The 16595-nt window shown below is 57.9% G+C and overlaps 8 protein-coding genes across 8 annotated transcripts; 4 read left to right on the forward strand and 4 right to left on the reverse strand.

Annotated features, from left to right (window-relative positions):
* The first annotated feature begins 19 nt into the window (after positions 1-19).
* SCHCODRAFT_02553229 (RNA-binding domain-containing protein) lies at positions 20-1393 on the forward strand. The gene is made up of 5 exons (XM_003028070.2): positions 20-163; positions 222-284; positions 443-499; positions 549-588; positions 638-1393. The coding sequence occupies exons 1-5, from the start codon at positions 90-92 to the stop codon at positions 983-985; spliced, it is 582 nt and encodes a 193-aa protein (XP_003028116.1). The 5' UTR covers positions 20-89; the 3' UTR covers positions 986-1393.
* A 274-nt stretch (positions 1394-1667) lies between these two features.
* On the forward strand, positions 1668-2749 carry SCHCODRAFT_02752214 (uncharacterized protein; the record flags this gene model as incomplete). The annotated part of the gene is made up of 2 exons (XM_003028071.3): positions 1668-1854; positions 2039-2749. 2 exons carry the CDS (start codon positions 1668-1670, stop codon positions 2665-2667), a joined length of 816 nt encoding a protein of 271 aa, XP_003028117.1. The 3' UTR covers positions 2668-2749.
* Positions 2750-3021: 272 nt separating this feature from the next.
* SCHCODRAFT_02589507 (uncharacterized protein) lies at positions 3022-3937 on the forward strand (the record flags this gene model as incomplete). The annotated part of the gene is made up of 2 exons (XM_003028072.2): positions 3022-3421; positions 3471-3937. 2 exons carry the CDS (start codon positions 3022-3024, stop codon positions 3935-3937), a joined length of 867 nt encoding a protein of 288 aa, XP_003028118.1.
* Positions 3938-3996: 59 nt separating this feature from the next.
* SCHCODRAFT_02639100 (uncharacterized protein) lies at positions 3997-5944 on the reverse strand. The gene is made up of 3 exons (XM_050346057.1): positions 5664-5944; positions 4225-5612; positions 3997-4174 (listed from the first exon to the last, which is right to left on the reverse strand). Exons 1-2 carry the CDS (start codon positions 5883-5885, stop codon positions 4371-4373), a joined length of 1464 nt encoding a protein of 487 aa, XP_050198235.1. The 5' UTR covers positions 5886-5944; the 3' UTR covers positions 3997-4174; positions 4225-4370.
* Positions 5945-6137: 193 nt separating this feature from the next.
* On the reverse strand, positions 6138-11596 carry SCHCODRAFT_02513981 (uncharacterized protein; the record flags this gene model as incomplete). Its single annotated transcript, XM_050343305.1, has 11 exons — positions 6138-6379; positions 6428-6546; positions 6600-6723; positions 6776-7140; positions 7191-7266; positions 7317-7461; positions 7515-7808; positions 7858-7922; positions 7973-9380; positions 9433-10402; positions 10452-11596. 11 exons carry the CDS (start codon positions 11594-11596, stop codon positions 6138-6140), a joined length of 4953 nt encoding a protein of 1650 aa, XP_050198236.1.
* A 433-nt stretch (positions 11597-12029) lies between these two features.
* Positions 12030-13334, reverse strand: SCHCODRAFT_02639108 (uncharacterized protein). The gene is made up of 7 exons (XM_003028375.2): positions 13037-13334; positions 12851-12939; positions 12750-12788; positions 12627-12688; positions 12492-12574; positions 12359-12439; positions 12030-12286 (listed from the first exon to the last, which is right to left on the reverse strand). Exons 1-7 carry the CDS (start codon positions 13089-13091, stop codon positions 12156-12158), a joined length of 540 nt encoding a protein of 179 aa, XP_003028421.1. The 5' UTR covers positions 13092-13334; the 3' UTR covers positions 12030-12155.
* A 164-nt stretch (positions 13335-13498) lies between these two features.
* Positions 13499-14679, reverse strand: SCHCODRAFT_02639111 (uncharacterized protein). Its single transcript, XM_003028376.3, has 3 exons — positions 14294-14679; positions 14208-14235; positions 13499-14093 (listed from the first exon to the last, which is right to left on the reverse strand). Exons 2-3 carry the CDS (start codon positions 14226-14228, stop codon positions 13557-13559), a joined length of 558 nt encoding a protein of 185 aa, XP_003028422.2. The 5' UTR covers positions 14229-14235; positions 14294-14679; the 3' UTR covers positions 13499-13556.
* A 109-nt stretch (positions 14680-14788) lies between these two features.
* SCHCODRAFT_02639113 (uncharacterized protein) lies at positions 14789-16578 on the forward strand. Its single transcript, XM_050346058.1, is given in 3 exon segments — positions 14789-15084; positions 15100-15128; positions 15175-16578. 2 exon segments carry the CDS (start codon positions 15108-15110, stop codon positions 16510-16512), a joined length of 1359 nt encoding a protein of 452 aa, XP_050198237.1. The 5' UTR covers positions 14789-15084; positions 15100-15107; the 3' UTR covers positions 16513-16578.
* The last annotated feature ends 17 nt before the right edge of the window (positions 16579-16595 follow it).

A 16595-nucleotide genomic window follows, 5' to 3' on the forward strand; every position in this document is an offset into this window, starting at 1 on the left:
TTTTCCCGCGCGCCGCCTTCCTTCCGCCCATCGTCATCGAGGACGACGCCGACGAGCCCGTACCGCCGCCGCTGACAACGCCGCCCGCCATGCCCCGCATCCTCTACGTCCGCAACTTTCCCGTCCATACCCGCGCCCGCGACCTCGCCTACGAGTTCGAACGGTGAGCCGACTTGTAAATTCTGACAAGTGCCTTTGTCTGACGGTAATCGCCCTCGCAGGTTCGGCCCCCTGGTCCGCTGCGACGTCCCCGCCCCGCGCAACCCTCGTACATCCGCGACTCCGTAAGTCTCAAAGCCTTTCGACCGATTCGAGCAAGCCCGCCGCCGCCGCGATGCGATGAAGCCCCGCGAGCCGAGCCGATGCCACGCGCGCTGCGACCTCGACGCCGTTTCCATCTTCGATCCGAATGACGAACATGCGCTCAACGTACGGCCCGCAGTTATGCCTTTGTCGAATTCCGCTCCGACCGTGACGCCGAAGACGCCTACTACGATATGTGCGTCGTGCGTTTTCCTATGTTCACCCGGTACTGACATGAATGCTAGGCATGACCGCCTTTTCGACGGCTATCGCCTCGAGGTCCAGGTGAGTATGTCCTCATCCTCTATCCGTCGACGCCTAATGAGGTTTGCAGTGGGCGAAGAACCCTCCTTCCGCTGAATGGCGCTACAATGAAAGCCGAGGCTACGCTCGCTCCCGCTACCGCTCTCGCAGCCCTCGCCGCGGCAGGGACGACCGGGACCGCTACGACCGCGATCGTGACTATCGGGACCGCGACCGTGACCGCCGCCGCCGTACCCCGACTCCTCCCCCTCGTCGTCGTACGCCAAGCCCTCCTCTTCGTCGCCGCAGCGCATCGCCCGACCGCCGTCGCGACGACCGTGACCGCGACCGTGCGCGTACCCCGCCCCCACCAGTGGTCGACGACCTGCCCAAGAAGGACGATCGCGACCGCGCGCGGACCCCTCCCTACGATCATTGAGGGGTAAGCATGTTTCGTCGTCGATGGGCTGACATCTGCCTCGCGCCAACTCATTCTCTTGACATCCTTACCTGCGGCTCGCTATTGAGGTTGCTGCCGGCCCAGCCCACGGCTGGATGGTTCCCCACGATTGCGCACCGCACAAAAGTTCTTCGCTACGGCCTTTAACTTCCTTCGTCTATACCTTGCAAATGTCTTCTGTCACGGACTCCGATATCCCTACTCCTATTGAGCCACCTTCCCAACCCCCATGAAATCCTTTTCTTCGAGTGCCTTGTCTTGGCGAGCAGATTTGTTTTCCTTTTCCCCTTCTTGTCTGAGCTTCCGTTTCCTCTTCCTACTGTAGAAGCGTATAGCAGTAGTCTGTCGTACGAAGTATCTTGATGAATGCCAGTCGATCATGCTGATTCTTTCGAGTGTGGTCGGGGGGACAGTCTTCCGACCCCGATTCCTTTCTCAAGTCCTCGAGAATCGACTCGAAGCGGAAGGACCGTGATAAATTGAGATCATGTGACTGCCACGCGCGATGACGAGGGCGTCGGGCGCGGTCGGTTCGGCTTTCTTCTGACTTTCATGGTCTTCGCGTTCCTGGGGGTTTTCAGGGAGATTCCATACCCCACTTCACCCGAAATACACGACAGCTATACTCAACGCAAATTGTCCCTTTCGTGAGCATACGAAGATGACCGAGTGTAGCAGCGCTGGCGAACTTCTGTTGCAGGAGGCCGCTCGAGTGGATTTGAAGCGTCCGGCTCCTGACAACTTCTTCCTGCCGCCGCCCGGCATCAGCTCTCTGGATACTGCTTTGCACAAGCGTCGCCGGATTGATGCTCGTCCGCACAGGCGGGCAACGGATTCTTCGATTTCCCGTATGTAAAGACCTTCAGTGGCCGAGACGACGAAGGCTGCCGTGTCCTTGTACACCAAGTCACGCCACGTCTCCGACCGCTTTGGGAGATGAGCTCCGTCGACGAATTCGCAGAATGCTAGATTGACATAGTGGAGAGTACGTGATTCTGTTGTATCCCGCTTACTCTGGCCGACAATCGGTAGCTCACTTCCACGCATACGAGCATGGTATTCTGCATCGCGATATCAGCGACGAGACTGCCCTGGTGCACAAGTCTGACGCAATGGCCGTCGGACGCTTGGTCGACTGGTATATTTCCTGCCCCTTCGACTCTACGAACGACGTTGAAGCCAGTGCTCCCAACCGCAGAGGCACCACTCCCTTCGTCGCCATCGGCCTGCAATCCGCTACGGTGGATGGTAAACCACTCCCACTGCACTCGCGCTACTGCCATGACCTCGAGTCACTGTTTTGGCTGCTGTTATGGTCGGTAGTTCATTTCGACATCCCCAACGCGCGTCGTCTTCCCTGCAGGATCCCCAAGTGGCGCCATGGCGCCTGGGAGGACGTAGCCATCTTCAAGCATTGCATCCTAACTTCTCCAAACACTCGGCAGGGTGTCCTCGATCTGGCGCTTCCGATCTACGAGGACCTGGTAGAGCGCTGGGTCGTACCGCTTGCAGCTATGTTCAGAAAGGCTCGGGATGACGCGGAGGATATCGATCAAAGGAGGAAATGCTTCTTCAATGCCGAGCTGTATGCTAAGGAGGCTACCTTTACGCGGTTTTTGGAGACGATCCAAAGCAAGCCTCTAACGTGGTCGAGGAGGTAGCGGAGGATATTTGGGTTTCGGTAATCAGGTTGCTATTCGTGTATCCTGTCTCGCTGTCTATGCAATGTAGATGGGTCCAATCAGAGAGGATCTCCCTGCCTTATAAGTTCCAGTGCAACGAACGAATCGGGGATTCCCATAAATATTTGTCGCGGCCATGTGACACGCGCTGCGCGCCTGGATCGGTCTTTCTCTTGACTCTCGTCATCGTCTGTGAGCTTTGCGCCTAACCCGCGAGCTCCCGCGCTGGTAGTGCGATATCTTCTTTACCCGGTATCCCTCATATATGCTCCGCAGGCGACGTTAGCCACGCCCGGTGCACGACGCTCTGGATCCCCTCGTGATCATAAAAGGATGTCCGACAGTTATAGACAGACGACGGAGAGCAACGATGCTAACTTTCTGCTGGGAGACATCGCTCATGCTGGCTCGAAGCGTGTCGCTCCTCACGATGCTTATGCGCCGCAGCAAGACTTCAGCTCGCTGAAGACAATCTCGCACAAGCGTCGTCGCGTCGAATGCCCTCTCCTCCTCGACTTAGTCCCCCGTACTTCGGGCTACTGCACGCCTGCTCTAGCGAGGTTTCGTATGCTCCCTCATCCTTTGGTGAAGGGAAAGGAGGGCCCGAGTTCCTGCTTCCAGCGTGAACTAGAACATCGCACCCTCGTATACCAAGCTACGCCGCGCCTCCAGCCGCTTTGGGAGCTAGGCTCCGTAAGCGAATTTAGTAAATGCTACATCGACATACTGGAGAGTACGTGTCTATTCTTTTGATTTCCTATACTTGCGCTGACAACGACCAGTACACTTTCGCGCGTACGAGCACGGTATCCTGCGTCGCGATATGAGCGAGGAGACCGCCTTGGTGCACAAGTCCGACGGACTGGCCGTCGGATGCCTGGTCGATTGGGACCTTACCTGCGCCCAAGACAATCCAGCCGACGGCGAGGCACTTCGTCGAGGGACCGGTCCCTTCGTAGCCATCGACCTACAATACGTCGGGTCGAACGGGAAGCTACAGCCGCAGCACCGCTACTACCACGACCTTGAATCGCTCTTCTGGGTGCTTGCGTGGGCGCTGATGCATTTCGACATCCCCAACGGGCGCCGCCTCGACTGCTACTGCCTAGCTGGGGAAAGGGAACATGGTCAGAAGCGGCCCTCTTCAAGTCGTGCTTCATTCACGGGGATTGCCATACTATGGGGGACTACCTTCGCGGGGTTCTCCCGCCTTACAAGGACCTGGCACTCGATTGGGTTATACCACTGATGAAGTTGTGTGGGAACGCTCGACGCGCCGCCACTGAACCCAACACGGACGATTATACAGTGAAGTTCGGCACCGTACTATATGCCAGGGAAGTTACATCCGAGAAGTACATAGATATAATTCGGCCGCGTCAGGACGATCTTTAGATTTTGGCGATTGGTGGTTGTTGGCACGCTTTGTCTCAATTTTATATCGCACTCAGCTGGACCAGCGGCCTTTGTCTGATTGTGCTGACGTCTCTAAGGCGGTCAGTAAGAGGTCACGTCCATGGACACATACGGACTCACTCAAAGCATATCAGTATACCTCCAATCATCATCCCGTCTGGTTTCTCTCCATGTCCACAAGGCGTCGGACCTCGTCCCACTTCGACCCTGGACCTGTCTCCGCTTCTAAATCACCGTATGGCGACACGGCGAAGGAAGACACCGCTCTAGGGAACGCGACACACAAGAGATGTGCGACGTCCTTCGGGTGAGCGCTGCCCACCTCGGAGTTCCAGACTGGTGACATTGTTGTCAAACGGCCGGTCTCCTAGCTGCTGGGGGATATCGGAAAAGTCGACAGACAAGGTAAGAGCGTGCAGTGAGGTGGCGCGTCGGGCAATTTCGAGGAGGCCGAGGACCGTGCAGGTGTATACGACAGGCGTGTCAATTTTTTCCAAGGCCTCGCCGTCAGAATCAACAAGATCCTCTGCGTCGTCTGCGAGTGAGGCGTCTTCCATGGGCTGAACCAAACTCAGGGTCTGCAGCGACGGCCAGGCCTGCATAAGCGAGACGATGTGCGAATTGCTGATTGCAATCCCTCCCCTGTTCTCTAGCGACACCGTCTCCAAGTGTGTGAATGGTAAGAGCATTCGAATATCGTCCCCGTCGAGCACGGCCAGCTCGCTACCGTCCCGGACGTCGAGGTGACGGAGGCTCTCGTGGTAGCAATGCGACGCCAGGGCCTGGAAGAGCTCGTGCCAATGATCGGTGGGACGCCTCTCTCCATCGCAGACATCAGGTAAGTCGAGATCAATCGTGAGGGTGGATAGAGTGAGGATACCACAATGGCGCAGGAAATTCGCGATGAGACCCCTGTACGGGCTGCCCTTGTAAGCAGCTGCGCGTAGCTCGAGTGTCCTCAGAGCATGGAAAGGGCGCCCGACGGACGAGAGTTTGGTGAAGGAGGGTGGATCTTCACGGGGCGTGACGATGCGGAGAGTCTCCAGCGCAGGCAAGGCCGCCGCGACTGCGTAGCCCTCGTCGTTCAAGTCATCGACGTCGAGTTGTCGGAGGACATCTTTGCGGACACCGACAATGTTAGGCATAGTCCTCAGTCCAAATACAGCCAGGGTAATTAGGACATCTGACGCGCAGCATGCGCACAGTGCGTCGATGTCCAGACGAGGCTTCTTCTCGCTTGGCGTCAGGGAGACGCGCAGCTTTGATAACACCGTAGACGAGAATGGAGTCAACTCCTCGTCGTGGACAACGTCGTCGCACAGAATATACACGCTGAGGTCGGTGAGACGCGGGAATAGTGGGTTCGCGGGCGGGTGACGGACGAGCATGTCGATGAGTTGTCTGTTGCTCAGCACTCTCAGGACTTGGATACGCGAGGTGATTGTATAGAGCTGGTCATACTCGTCCTGACTGGGCGGCCGTACCCATCGCGGCTGAACCGTGAATATCTGAAGGAGTTTCCTTGAGAACACCACCATGACGAAGATGGAGGTATATACCCGGTTGCGAAGAACAGGGAATTGCCTCTTACGCCGGTAAACCTCCCTAGGCAGCGTGCTGAAGAGCTTGTCGAGGGCGTCGCGTGCCAAAGTTTTCCAGAGATGGTCGAGAGCTTGGTCTCGCCATGCGTGGCAGACTTTGGACATATTTCGGACGTCCTTGCGATGAGATAGGGAGCATACCGTAGCAATCACTTCAGGGATCAGGAGGGCGCGGTGCATCCTGGAATGGACCCTTCAGCGCTCCAAATGCTTAGGACGATATGGACGTTCGGGAGAAGGCCGTACAGTGACGAACAGTCACAAGGTCACACTGTCAACGTAGGCGTCGAAAAAACGGTTCTCCCGACTCAAACAAGGCTGGTCCCGCCGCGAATAATGAGGCTGAGTTCATGGATTACAAGAGATGATACTGGTAGTTCCTAATATGCATATGTAGTCAAAAGTTGTGCTGATTCCCTATACAAGACAAAGTTATTGGCTCCCAAGTTCGCTCCCCACCTCCTTCAAGCATTGTCGTGCCAGAGTGCGAGCGTCATGCTGCTCAGCGGCGCCGGATTCGCTCCTTGCACCTGGACTAGCCCAAGTGGTCGGTGGGGCACGAGGGGACGTGGCCAATTCGCAAAGCACTGGGTACAGGTGGAAGAGATGTGCTTTTGGCGAACGCTTCGCTACGTCAGCCAGCAGTTTGGAGTGTGGTTGTGTCGTATCGATATCTGAGCAAAGGATTAGTGGAAGAGTCTATTGAGCTACGGACGGCATACCTGGCTGCGTCACGCAATACCGTCCTGGATCGTCCGATGTAGCTGCCCAGAGGGAGCCGGTGTACAGACGTAGCTCTAAGAGCTTGCGCAACACGTAAATGAGTTCCTCCTCGCGAACTCTGTTGGGGAGCTCTGTTACCCGAATACACACGGATGCCACAGTGCGCCTTACCTGGAGAACGGCAGACCCCCACGCAAAGCTTCATCAGCGACGAAGGTGACCATAGCTCGCCTACACCGGTCGAGAAGCGACGGCAAAGAAAGCGCAGCTAATCGACGTCGTGAGCTTTCGTTGTCTAAGTGGGAGCAATAAGCTTCCATTCGAGACGAAAGACATGCGACGCTCACCATTCGTCACGCTGGAACAAATCAAGAACAATAGATCGAAGCACCAATACGAAAATCGTTCTCTTGGTACGGTGACACCATGCTCTGTGCTGCCCGGGACGTCCCACTCGACCTTGACGTAGTCAGGAGACGGAGGCTCCTTCGCACTGACAGGCGATGCGCCACCACTACGTCTTGCGTGCGAGCCCACCTCCCATAAGTTGCTGCCGCGAAGCAGGATCTTCGCCAGCTGCGCGACAAGGTGGTCTGGGACACAGGCTTCGCCTATGTACGGCACCACGTCGATCTCGAGGGCAGCAATCAGAGACAGGTCGAAGTTCTCTTCGGCCTCCTGCTCGTCCAGTGGCAGCTCTTCAGCAGGCGAGCTAAGAAAGCGACTGAGCGGTAGCCAATGATAGCGAGGGAAGACACTCACCAGTCCGCGAGTATTGCTCCGCGGAACACGTCAAGGACCTGGCGCCAGATGCCCTCAACATGCTCTGCGCCAATGTCTACAAAAATCGTCAAGTTCACGCTCAGGGTGTGTGCTCAGTCAGCATACCCTCTAGGTGCGCCTTCATCTGCGGTCCGACCTCCTTCACGATACGCAAGAAGCTCGTTGTGGCTGTTTTCCACAACGGCTCGTCCTTCGCAAACTTGGAGGAAGGTGGGCAGTCGTACTTGAGCTTCATTGGGATTGCGTATGCCTAACGCACGGTATGTCAATAAGAGCTTGCCAAAGCCTCAAGAACCCACGTACCGACAGAACAGCGTCCAATGTGCCGTCCGTGTAGATGACAGGCTGGTCCTTGAACCGCAGGAAGAGATCGACCAACAAGGGCATAGTTCGCTTGGTGAGTGCGATGTACGTGATACACTTCGTCGAGCTGGTCGGTACGGCAGCGCCCTTGGCAGTAAAAGTCTTCGGCGGTGGTGGGACGTCGAAGGCCGCGAGGAAGGCCAGAAGAGCGAACTCCGAAAGGTCATACATGACTCGCGAAGCTACGCCAGGCCCCGCAAGGTCGATCGACATCACGGCGTCCATGACTGCCGCCTAAAAATTGTTTGAGTATGGTCTCCCGAAATAGGATGATTCTACCTACCTGGACCGGCGTCAAGTTGTCCGCGTCTGGTCTGTAGTCGGGCGAGCTAGGGTAGGTCATGATCCCTACGCCACGTTAGTAAATTGCATAGCTAACTCCATGTTCACAAACGCACCTTTGAGGATAGCCATGAGCCGCGAGAGGCGCTCCAAAGGCCATTCTGCCTCATCAAGCGTCTTACTCAGCGCCCGTACGCTACCTACCAATTCCACCAGCGCTACCAAGCTGCTCTGGGTGAACGGCGCATACGGCATGACGTCCTCAGGATCAATCGACACTCGCTTCAGCACAGCGTCTCCCATCCTGTCGATCGTTGCCCAGGTCCGCGTCCACACCACCTCCACCCGCTCGCGCACCTCCTCGCCCGTCCCCGCAGATGCAGCGGCCTGTACTCCCAGTTTCAGGCATTGGAGGGCAGGGACCGTGATCGACCGATCGTCCAGCAGCACCGTCTCCACCACATGCTCCACGAACGCGTCCCATGCCTTCTCAAACGTCTCCAGCTGCATGAGATGGGAAACGAGGAAGTCGCGGAAGATAGTTCCCAAGGACTGCAACGCAAGCGTCTTCGACTCGTCCCAGGCGCCCTTCGCCGCTAGGATCTCCTCCTGCTCGTCGCCTTCCTCGGCCATGCTGATCCGCGCTTGATTCGCGCGCATCTCCGCCGTGAGCTGCTCGAGCAGCGGGAAGACCACGTCCCAGATACACTGCGACCACGTCTCCGACCCGAGCGTCGCGCCGTAGAGCAACATTGCGCGGAAGAGCGTCTGAATCGCCCCGTCGCGCACTTCCGGACGCGAGTCCGAGCCCAGCCCAAGCAGCTCGCGCAGCAAGACCATCCACAGCGCACTGTACTCGCGCTCGCTCTCCGCATTCTTGCGCTTCGCTTGGATCGCGTCCGACACGCTCCACATGAGGCTCGCCGCAGCGGTCAGTGCGACATTCGTGTCAGCCTGTCGACCAAACTGGCCGAGGGTGCCGATGCACAGACGTAAATGCTCCGGCGCGAGACCAGCGACAGCGTCGATGACAAGGGTCAGCGACTGGAACGCGATCTTGACGAGTTTGTCCGGGGCGCCAGGCGCGGCGTAGGTAGGCGGTGCGCACACGCTGCTGAGCATCTCAAAGATGACCTCCCAGCCGACGACGAGGGTGTGCCCTGAGGACTGCAGGATCTGGTGCAGCGTCTCGAGGCCCAAGCGACGCAGCTCTAGCTCGGAAGTTGACCACGGCGTGCCCTCGGCAGGAATGACCTGCTGCGATAGTACAGTAAAGACACGACCTTGCACGGCAGCCTGTAGCTCTCCCGCTGAGGAAACATTGCGCGGTACCCGTACGAGCACATCGTCCAGCACGCGCGCTGCCTGCACACGGATGGTTTGCGGTGCGGACGTCAAGCGGATGATCATGAGCAAATGTGAGGTTGCCGTCTCCCAAGCGACGTCCGGAGACCTGTAGATGAGCCGGTGCATGTTCATTAGGAGCACACCGCCGAGCTTTGTGAGACCGAAGTCGCCAGCTTTCTGCGTCGAGTTGCATAAGCAATGGTTGAGCAACAGGGACCCTCAGACCTACCAAAGTACGAGGCAAATGTATCCCACTGACGCGCCGCCTATCCATCCGCGGCGTCCTCGGTGTCGGCGGCACCTCCGACTTAGGCGACATCGACTCCAACGACGCCTGCTCCCCCGCCTGCATCGCCACCATCTCCGCGCTCAACTTGCACAGCGCATTCAAAAACTGCGTAAACGCCCCATCCTCCAAATTCTTCGACGCATCAAACAGCCTCTGGATCGCATTCAGCAGCGTCTCCGGGTCCACATCCGCCAGGATCGGCGGCCGCGGCGTGAACGTCGGCTGCGAGCTCGTGAAGGTCGGCTGCGTGCTCGTGATCGGCGTGGAGGGGATGCTCGGCGCGGTGCGGCGGCGCGCGGAGAGGACGTAGTCCGCGTTCTGCAGGACCTCGAGCACGCCGAACCAGCTGGCGCCGAGGCTGCCGGCGAGGAACATGGCGCAGCCGACGAGGACCTTGAGGCAGGCCATGTTGCGCTCGCTGAGTCCTGGTTGCGGACCCTGCGTATCTGCCTGGTCGACCGCGGAGACAACGCGCGTGGGCACCGCAAAGCGCGCAAGGCTGGTGAAAAGGGCATCTCGCGGCGTCGCCAGACCAAGCATACCCGCCGCGTTGGTGAGGGCCTGAAAAGCAGCGAGCACATCAGCGAAGAGCTCGTCGGAGAGGTTGGTGGAGATGATGAAGGATAGACCAGCTAGGAGAGCTGGCCAGCCGTCGCCGATGCAGCGCTTGACGATATTGAGTTGCTTCGTTGAGGGCTCGTCCGGCGGTAGCGTGTCTAAGTCCAATGCAGGCGGTGCACGGATGACTGCGTCTCCGGCTGCGCGAGGTCGCTGAATGACGAGAGCAGTGTAGAGCGGTCCAGTGTAAGCAGCGAAGCCTTCACAGAGGGAGACCAAACACTGTAAGCCAAGAAGGTAGATGTAGGACTCAGGGATTGGAGGTGCTTCCGCCTTGTCGAGCTGGTCGATACTTCGAGTAATCTCAGCCCCATCTCACCCAATAAGAGCAATCAACTCACCACTGCAGCTTCAAAGTAGAGTTCTGCATGCTCAACCCGCCCGACGCGCCCAGCATGTTCACGACACCCGATACGGTGGCGCTCGCTGCGTTAGCCACCATTCCCGTCATGCCGCTGACAGACTCCAGGCTGTACGATGAGCTCGTGCCCTCCGCGGGTACGCCCACGCCATACATCTGTGTTCCGACGCCTAGCAAGGACGGCTTCTCCGACAGCAAGCGGTTGAGCGCAGTAACCAAGGAGGCATATACGTTGGAATTCTCCGCCTCCTGCGCATCGTAGCGGTCGTAGATGCCACGCACAAGCTCGGCATCGCTGCAGAGTCCTCGCATGATCTCCATCGCGATGACACGCATCCAGTGGGGGCGGGGAGGGTGCTCGGCCGGCTCCGACTCGGTGTCCTCTGTGATTATCTTGATGAGCATGACGAGGAACACCTCGGCCTCGGTCTGCAGCTCTGCGTGGAACTGTTTGAGAAGGAGGAAGACGACGCGCGTGCAGCGTAGCGTGAGCGCGAACTGGGGCCGGTCCGAGAGCGCCTTGATGAGGAGGGGGCACAGGTGGTGGCGCAGCAGGAGCGTGAGTTCGGGGTGCTGGCGGAACAGGGCGTGGTAGTTCGTGAGCACGCTCTCGATGAGCTCGAGAGCGAAGGTCTTGTGCAGGTAGTCCAGCTGCAGAAAGTGCGGCCTCTCCGAGTTCGCGAGCAGGCACAGGTCCTCGAACACCGCGAACGCGTCGCGCGCGGAGGGCGGCAGCGCCTTGCTCGACCCATCCGGCAGCTGCACGTCCGCCAGCGCCTCCGTCTCCGACTCGCCCGCCATCTTGTCCACGACGAACATCACGAGCTGCCGCAGCGTCGCCGCCGCCGTCGACGACACGACCGCGATGCGCGACTCGTGCAGGCGGAAGCACACGAGCAGCGCGTCCGCGAGCTGCTGCCCGTGTATCTCGGGGAAGTTCGTGATGAGGGAGAGGATGGTCTGCAGGATGCGCAGCTGGATGTCGACGCCCTGGCTCATCGCGTCCGCCGCGGTGCTGATGATGAGGGGGACCGCGGATGGGGGGACGGCCTTCATGCCTATGAGCCGCTGCAGCGAGCCGAGCGAGATGGCGACCACTTTCGCGTTCTTCGTCGCACAGCCCATGAAGACGGGCTTGAGGAGCTCCTCGCCATCGCCGCCGGCGAGCTGCGCGGTCGCCTGCTCGGGGGAGGCGCGGAGGATGGCCAGGGATCGTTCTGCGGCCTGTATTCGTTAGCAAGCGCTGAGGTAGAGTGAACGGATTGACCTCTCGGATATCTGGGTGCTTCCTCCTCGTCTCGCTTGCCAGAGACTGCAGCTCCGTGACGAGGAACGTGAGCGAGCTCATGACGGACGGAGACAAGTGATCGTGTAACTCGGTCTCCGTCTGGAACAATAGCACTATCCTATCCCTCCCTCCGAAGATACAAGCCACGCCAAGGCGTCCTTTCATCCCGGATATCTGCTTACTGCGTTGAGATAGGCGTCCTCAGAGGGCAATAGCAACTATTCGACTTCGCTCATCACGAACATGGCGCTATCTCACATACGCCAGCAATTGCCCTTCAAACCCGCATTCCATTGAACATTCCCTAACGAAGGACCATGCCCATACTACAGACAAGCTCAATCCAAACCTCCTACACCTATCTTCTCGTCCCCAACCACTCCATCTCTTGAACACTCAGAGATTGCTCAGCAAATACAGCGAGCCGCAGCCCAGCAGCGTCGCCGTCCCCACAGCGAAAACAAGCGCTGGCAGCGGCAGGAAGATGCCAGAAGGACCCGCCCAGTCGAAGGGCTTACCATCGAGGTCTGAGAAAGGGAGATTGGTGAGAAAGATCGGTCATGATTGAGCAAGGTGAGGGACGATGGAAAGGGACGCACCTGCGGTCGGGATGGCAAGCGCGGTCTGCGTCGCGTTCAAGGTCACGGAGGGGTTCGATGCGTTGCATGCGGCGGCGTATCCTAGGAGGGATAATTCAGTGACAAGCTGGCGAAGGAGACAGAGATCACGCACCGGCCAAAACGACCTGGTTCCCCACGCGCGGGTCCGGCATCTTGATGTTGGCCACGATGAGGGCAATGAGCATGCATTGCTCGCTGAAAGGGGCGTAAGCCATCTAATCGGACACCCAACGAGCTGCGCGCTCACCAAGTCAAAAGCGACGCAACCGTATCCTCTCGGCACAAGCAGGAAGTATCATCGCCGCAAGCCTTCGAGAAGGGTATAATTTAGTACCACGGGTCGCAAAGCCAGCGATGGACGGGGGCGCACCTGGATGTTCTGACGGGCAGGATCGCACTGGGTCTTGCACTGAGAGAGGTTAGGGTCTGTGTCAGTACATGGAAGGTAGAGAAGGAGATGGGGAAGCTCACCGCGTCCACCGGCATGCTACTGGGCAGGTCGAGGAGCTCCGTCGCCGTAAAGTTCTGGGTGCCGACGGTGACGACAAACTGTGCAAGTGCTAGACCAGAGGTCAGCGAGTATACGTTTACACAAAGGAGAATGGAGAGAGTGATTGGCGGAGGGGAGGCAGGACGGGGAAGCAGATGTTAGCTTACCTTGCCCCGCGAGCATGAGGATCATCGCGAACGCAGAAACCGTGAAGGACTTCATGTTGAATAGCTTGCTCTTGACGATGAACAAAGGGTTGGAAGCAGAGAGCACTGTGCACGGAAGAGGGAGTTTACGCAGTGACCGGAATGTATGGGATCAACCCAAAGCTTCAAGCCAAGGACAAGTTTAGGAGACAAGAGGAAGAAATGAAGGAGAAGAACGAGAGTAAGCGGGATCAACCCGAGGACGAACGAAAGGGAGAGGGTGCGAGGAAGATGAGGGCAAGAGCAGAGGACAGCGAAGGCGCTTCGGCGGCTGATGATGCTGCTGATCGCCCCTGGCGACGCGCCAGGCGATCGGGCCGATTTAAATCACGTGGAAAGTTCAACTTTGCACGTGACGTGGACAAGGCTGCCGGGTAATATCGACTAAGCAGACGGAATCTCGCTGAAAAGTAGACCAGAGTATTGAGAGGGGATATGATGTTATAGGAAGGTACCGTATCAGAAGGAATGACCGCGGAGATCAGGTCTTATCCACCTCCTTACCAACCTCCGCGTACTGCTCATTCCCCGAGGCTTCTTCCCTCTCAGCACTTTCCTCCTCCTCCTCCTCTCCTATTAAGCTATAGGTCTCATCCTCGTCGCACAGCTCTGACAGCGCATCCCACTCCTCCGTCATCACGCTCTCTAAATCACCGAGGTCCGAGAAGGACATAACCGATTCCGGGCGAGCGACGGCCTGGAAGCGATGTTTCTTGTCTGTGTGTTCTTGAAGCCCCGTATTTTCAAGGAGGGCAGACACCAGCGAGCAGGACCCACCCTTCCGCTTCGCAATATCCATCAAGCACACCACCCTGTCCTTCGCTCGCGGCGCATAGTCGTCTTCCTCCTCTGCGGTCGCCGTGTCTTGCTCCTGAGCGTGCGTCGTGCCCTTATCCTCATCCTCCTCTGGCGCATCGTCGTGATCAACCTTTTGCGGCGAGATGTAGGCCGAGCTACGCCACCGCAACCCGTCCCCGCGCCCTGAATTACGCCGCGAGGAGCCTGGTTCGCGTTCGAGCTACACAGAAAAAAGCAATCAGCTTTCCCTCTATATTCATCACAGTGGCAAGGTTAGGCAGAAGGAGATGCGGATGATAGGGTTTCATGGAGAGAGGCAATGTCGCAGCAATACCTTTCTGATCATGCGCGCCATGGTGATCCTTGTGCCGCAGTAAGATATGAGGCGAGGGTGTTTAATGATGCAGCGATGCCAGTTACCTTTATACTCCACAGAAGAGGCCTGAACTGACTAGGAATAGCGGTGCACTATTCTGACTCCGACGTTCAGGCTGCATAGAATTCGAACGTCGAGCACCGCCCAACGGCGGTGACTGGCCGAGTTACATGTTGCGAGTATGTTTCGTGAGGTGAGGTAAGCTTCTACTCGCATTGTGACACTGCTGTGCGCGTGAGTCCAATCGTTAGGGATGGTTCGCTCGGATGTAGGCCTTGCGCTTGAGTATTCGCCGGATTCCTGCCATCCATGTTCGAACCAAGCGCGCAGCACAACCTTGATCCACAGGTCTCCTCTTCCTCGCCTGCATTGTATCTCGTACTCAACGCGAGCATGGCCATCGTCGCCGCAGAGGTATGGTTGTTCTGCGATACCGCCGTGGAGGCGGAGCAACAGCGGTGTTACGCGTGCATGACCTGTGACCGCACCGTCACCGCAGCGTGACTGTACGCGTCCATCGCTTCTTGTCCTCGACCTCGACCATTCACCGACCTGCGGATATCCGTAGCGACTTGTTACCCACTAACGCTAAAGATATACCCCCAAAGCTAACTGACAAGCAAAATGCATCCAGCGCTCTCCATCCCAGAACTTGTCAGCATCATAGCTGGCATGGCGCGTCGAGGGGACGCGTGTAGGATGGCTCGCACCTGCTACGCGTGGTATGAAGTCGCTCTTGACCACATTTGGAGAATACTGTGGAACCAGAATTTTGACATACTCTTCCGCACCTTGCCGCCGAACGTCTATCGACCTCTCCGCGACGCAGCGGTACGTGCATCGGGCGATGGCTCCACCATGCTAACGCGCACATGCCAAGTGGTATCGCATTGAACCCACATGGCTCGACGCTCCTACCGACGAGGACTACGAGCGCATCTACCATCTCACGTCGCGCGTCCGCGAGATTCGCAACCCGCAATACATCGAGCTCCTGCAGATCACCAACGATCATCCACCACCCCGACCGCTCTTCCCTCAGCTGACTACTCTCATTCTGTATGGCGACTGGCAGACAAACACCCCGCTGCATCCACTCTTGATACCATTCTCATCTCTCGTCCTGTCGCGCCTACACATGGACTTGTCCAAGATGAACGAACGCGAGCACATCGACCTCGATGCCATATATCAAGTGTGTGCGCCCTCAGTGGAGGTGGTAATGGATATGAAGGCGCTCCATGATAAACCGTTCCCTGCCGTTGGTCGACACGAAATCCTTCACAAACTCACAATCAAACAGATGGACGCTGAGGGATGGGCGTTCATAGCTTCTCTACCCAACCTGCACGAGCTAGACATCCATCGACCCTTTTCTGTACCCGCACTCGATCTTCTTGCCGCAGTCGAACACCCATTCCGAGCCTTGCGGGCGTTTTCAGTCTTCTCCTGGCGCTTCGACTGCCGGCTCTTCTTCGTGGACCTGCTCCGGCTGTGCGGCTCGCTGTCGCTATCCACCCTTTCGATCCACTTCTGGCAAGACGACGCGGACCGATTCGCGCATCCAACACAGCACTGGACACTCCTCTTCCTCGCTCTCAAACGACACCTGTCGCACAGCACCCTCCGCTCTCTCAAGCTGATAGACCAGGGCGAGATGACGCGGATTGACGGCAGTATGCTCCAGCTACTCGCCCCCTTCTCCGAGCTGCGCACGCTTTGGATCGAGAGCAAGAACGGAGTCGTCGTCGAGGACTCATACGTCGCGCCGCTGCTACGCAGCTGGCCTGCGCTCGAGTCGCTGACGCTCGCGCCATCGCCGTACCTATCGGAGGACTGGGATGACCGTGACGAAGAAGACATGTACGGCTCTGCCCGCTGGATCAGCACCTGCTCCGTCCGCGGCCTCCTCGAAATCGCCCGCCTCGGCACCTCGCTCAAATCCCTCGCTCTCTCCATCGACTTCGAAAGCGGCTTTCCTGTACCTGAGGACGACCTGGTGTCCTCCTGCAACGCAAACATCACAAAGCTCGACCTCTGGAACTCAGATATGACGGATCCTGACGATGTCGCGGACCTCATTCTTGCCGTGTTTCCGGCAGCGGCGGCGAAGGTGGAGGTGTCGATCGTGAAGTGGAAGGAGTTTGACATTGGTCTCGAGGAGGGGAGCCGCGAAGAAGATATCGAGGAGAAGTGGGACGAGGTGCACGATATCATCAGGCTGGAACAGAGCGCGGACGCGGAGTACATGTCGTTGTTGTAGGCCAGCGTAATCAGCAAGCGCCTGCATTCCAAGCATATTTGACAAGCCTCTTTCTTAAGGAGATGGTATGATGATGTTGCTCG

The sequence above is a fragment of the Schizophyllum commune genome (genome assembly GCF_000143185.2).
Source record: "Schizophyllum commune H4-8 unplaced genomic scaffold SCHCOscaffold_11, whole genome shotgun sequence".
NCBI classification, from domain to species: domain Eukaryota; kingdom Fungi; phylum Basidiomycota; class Agaricomycetes; order Agaricales; family Schizophyllaceae; genus Schizophyllum; species Schizophyllum commune.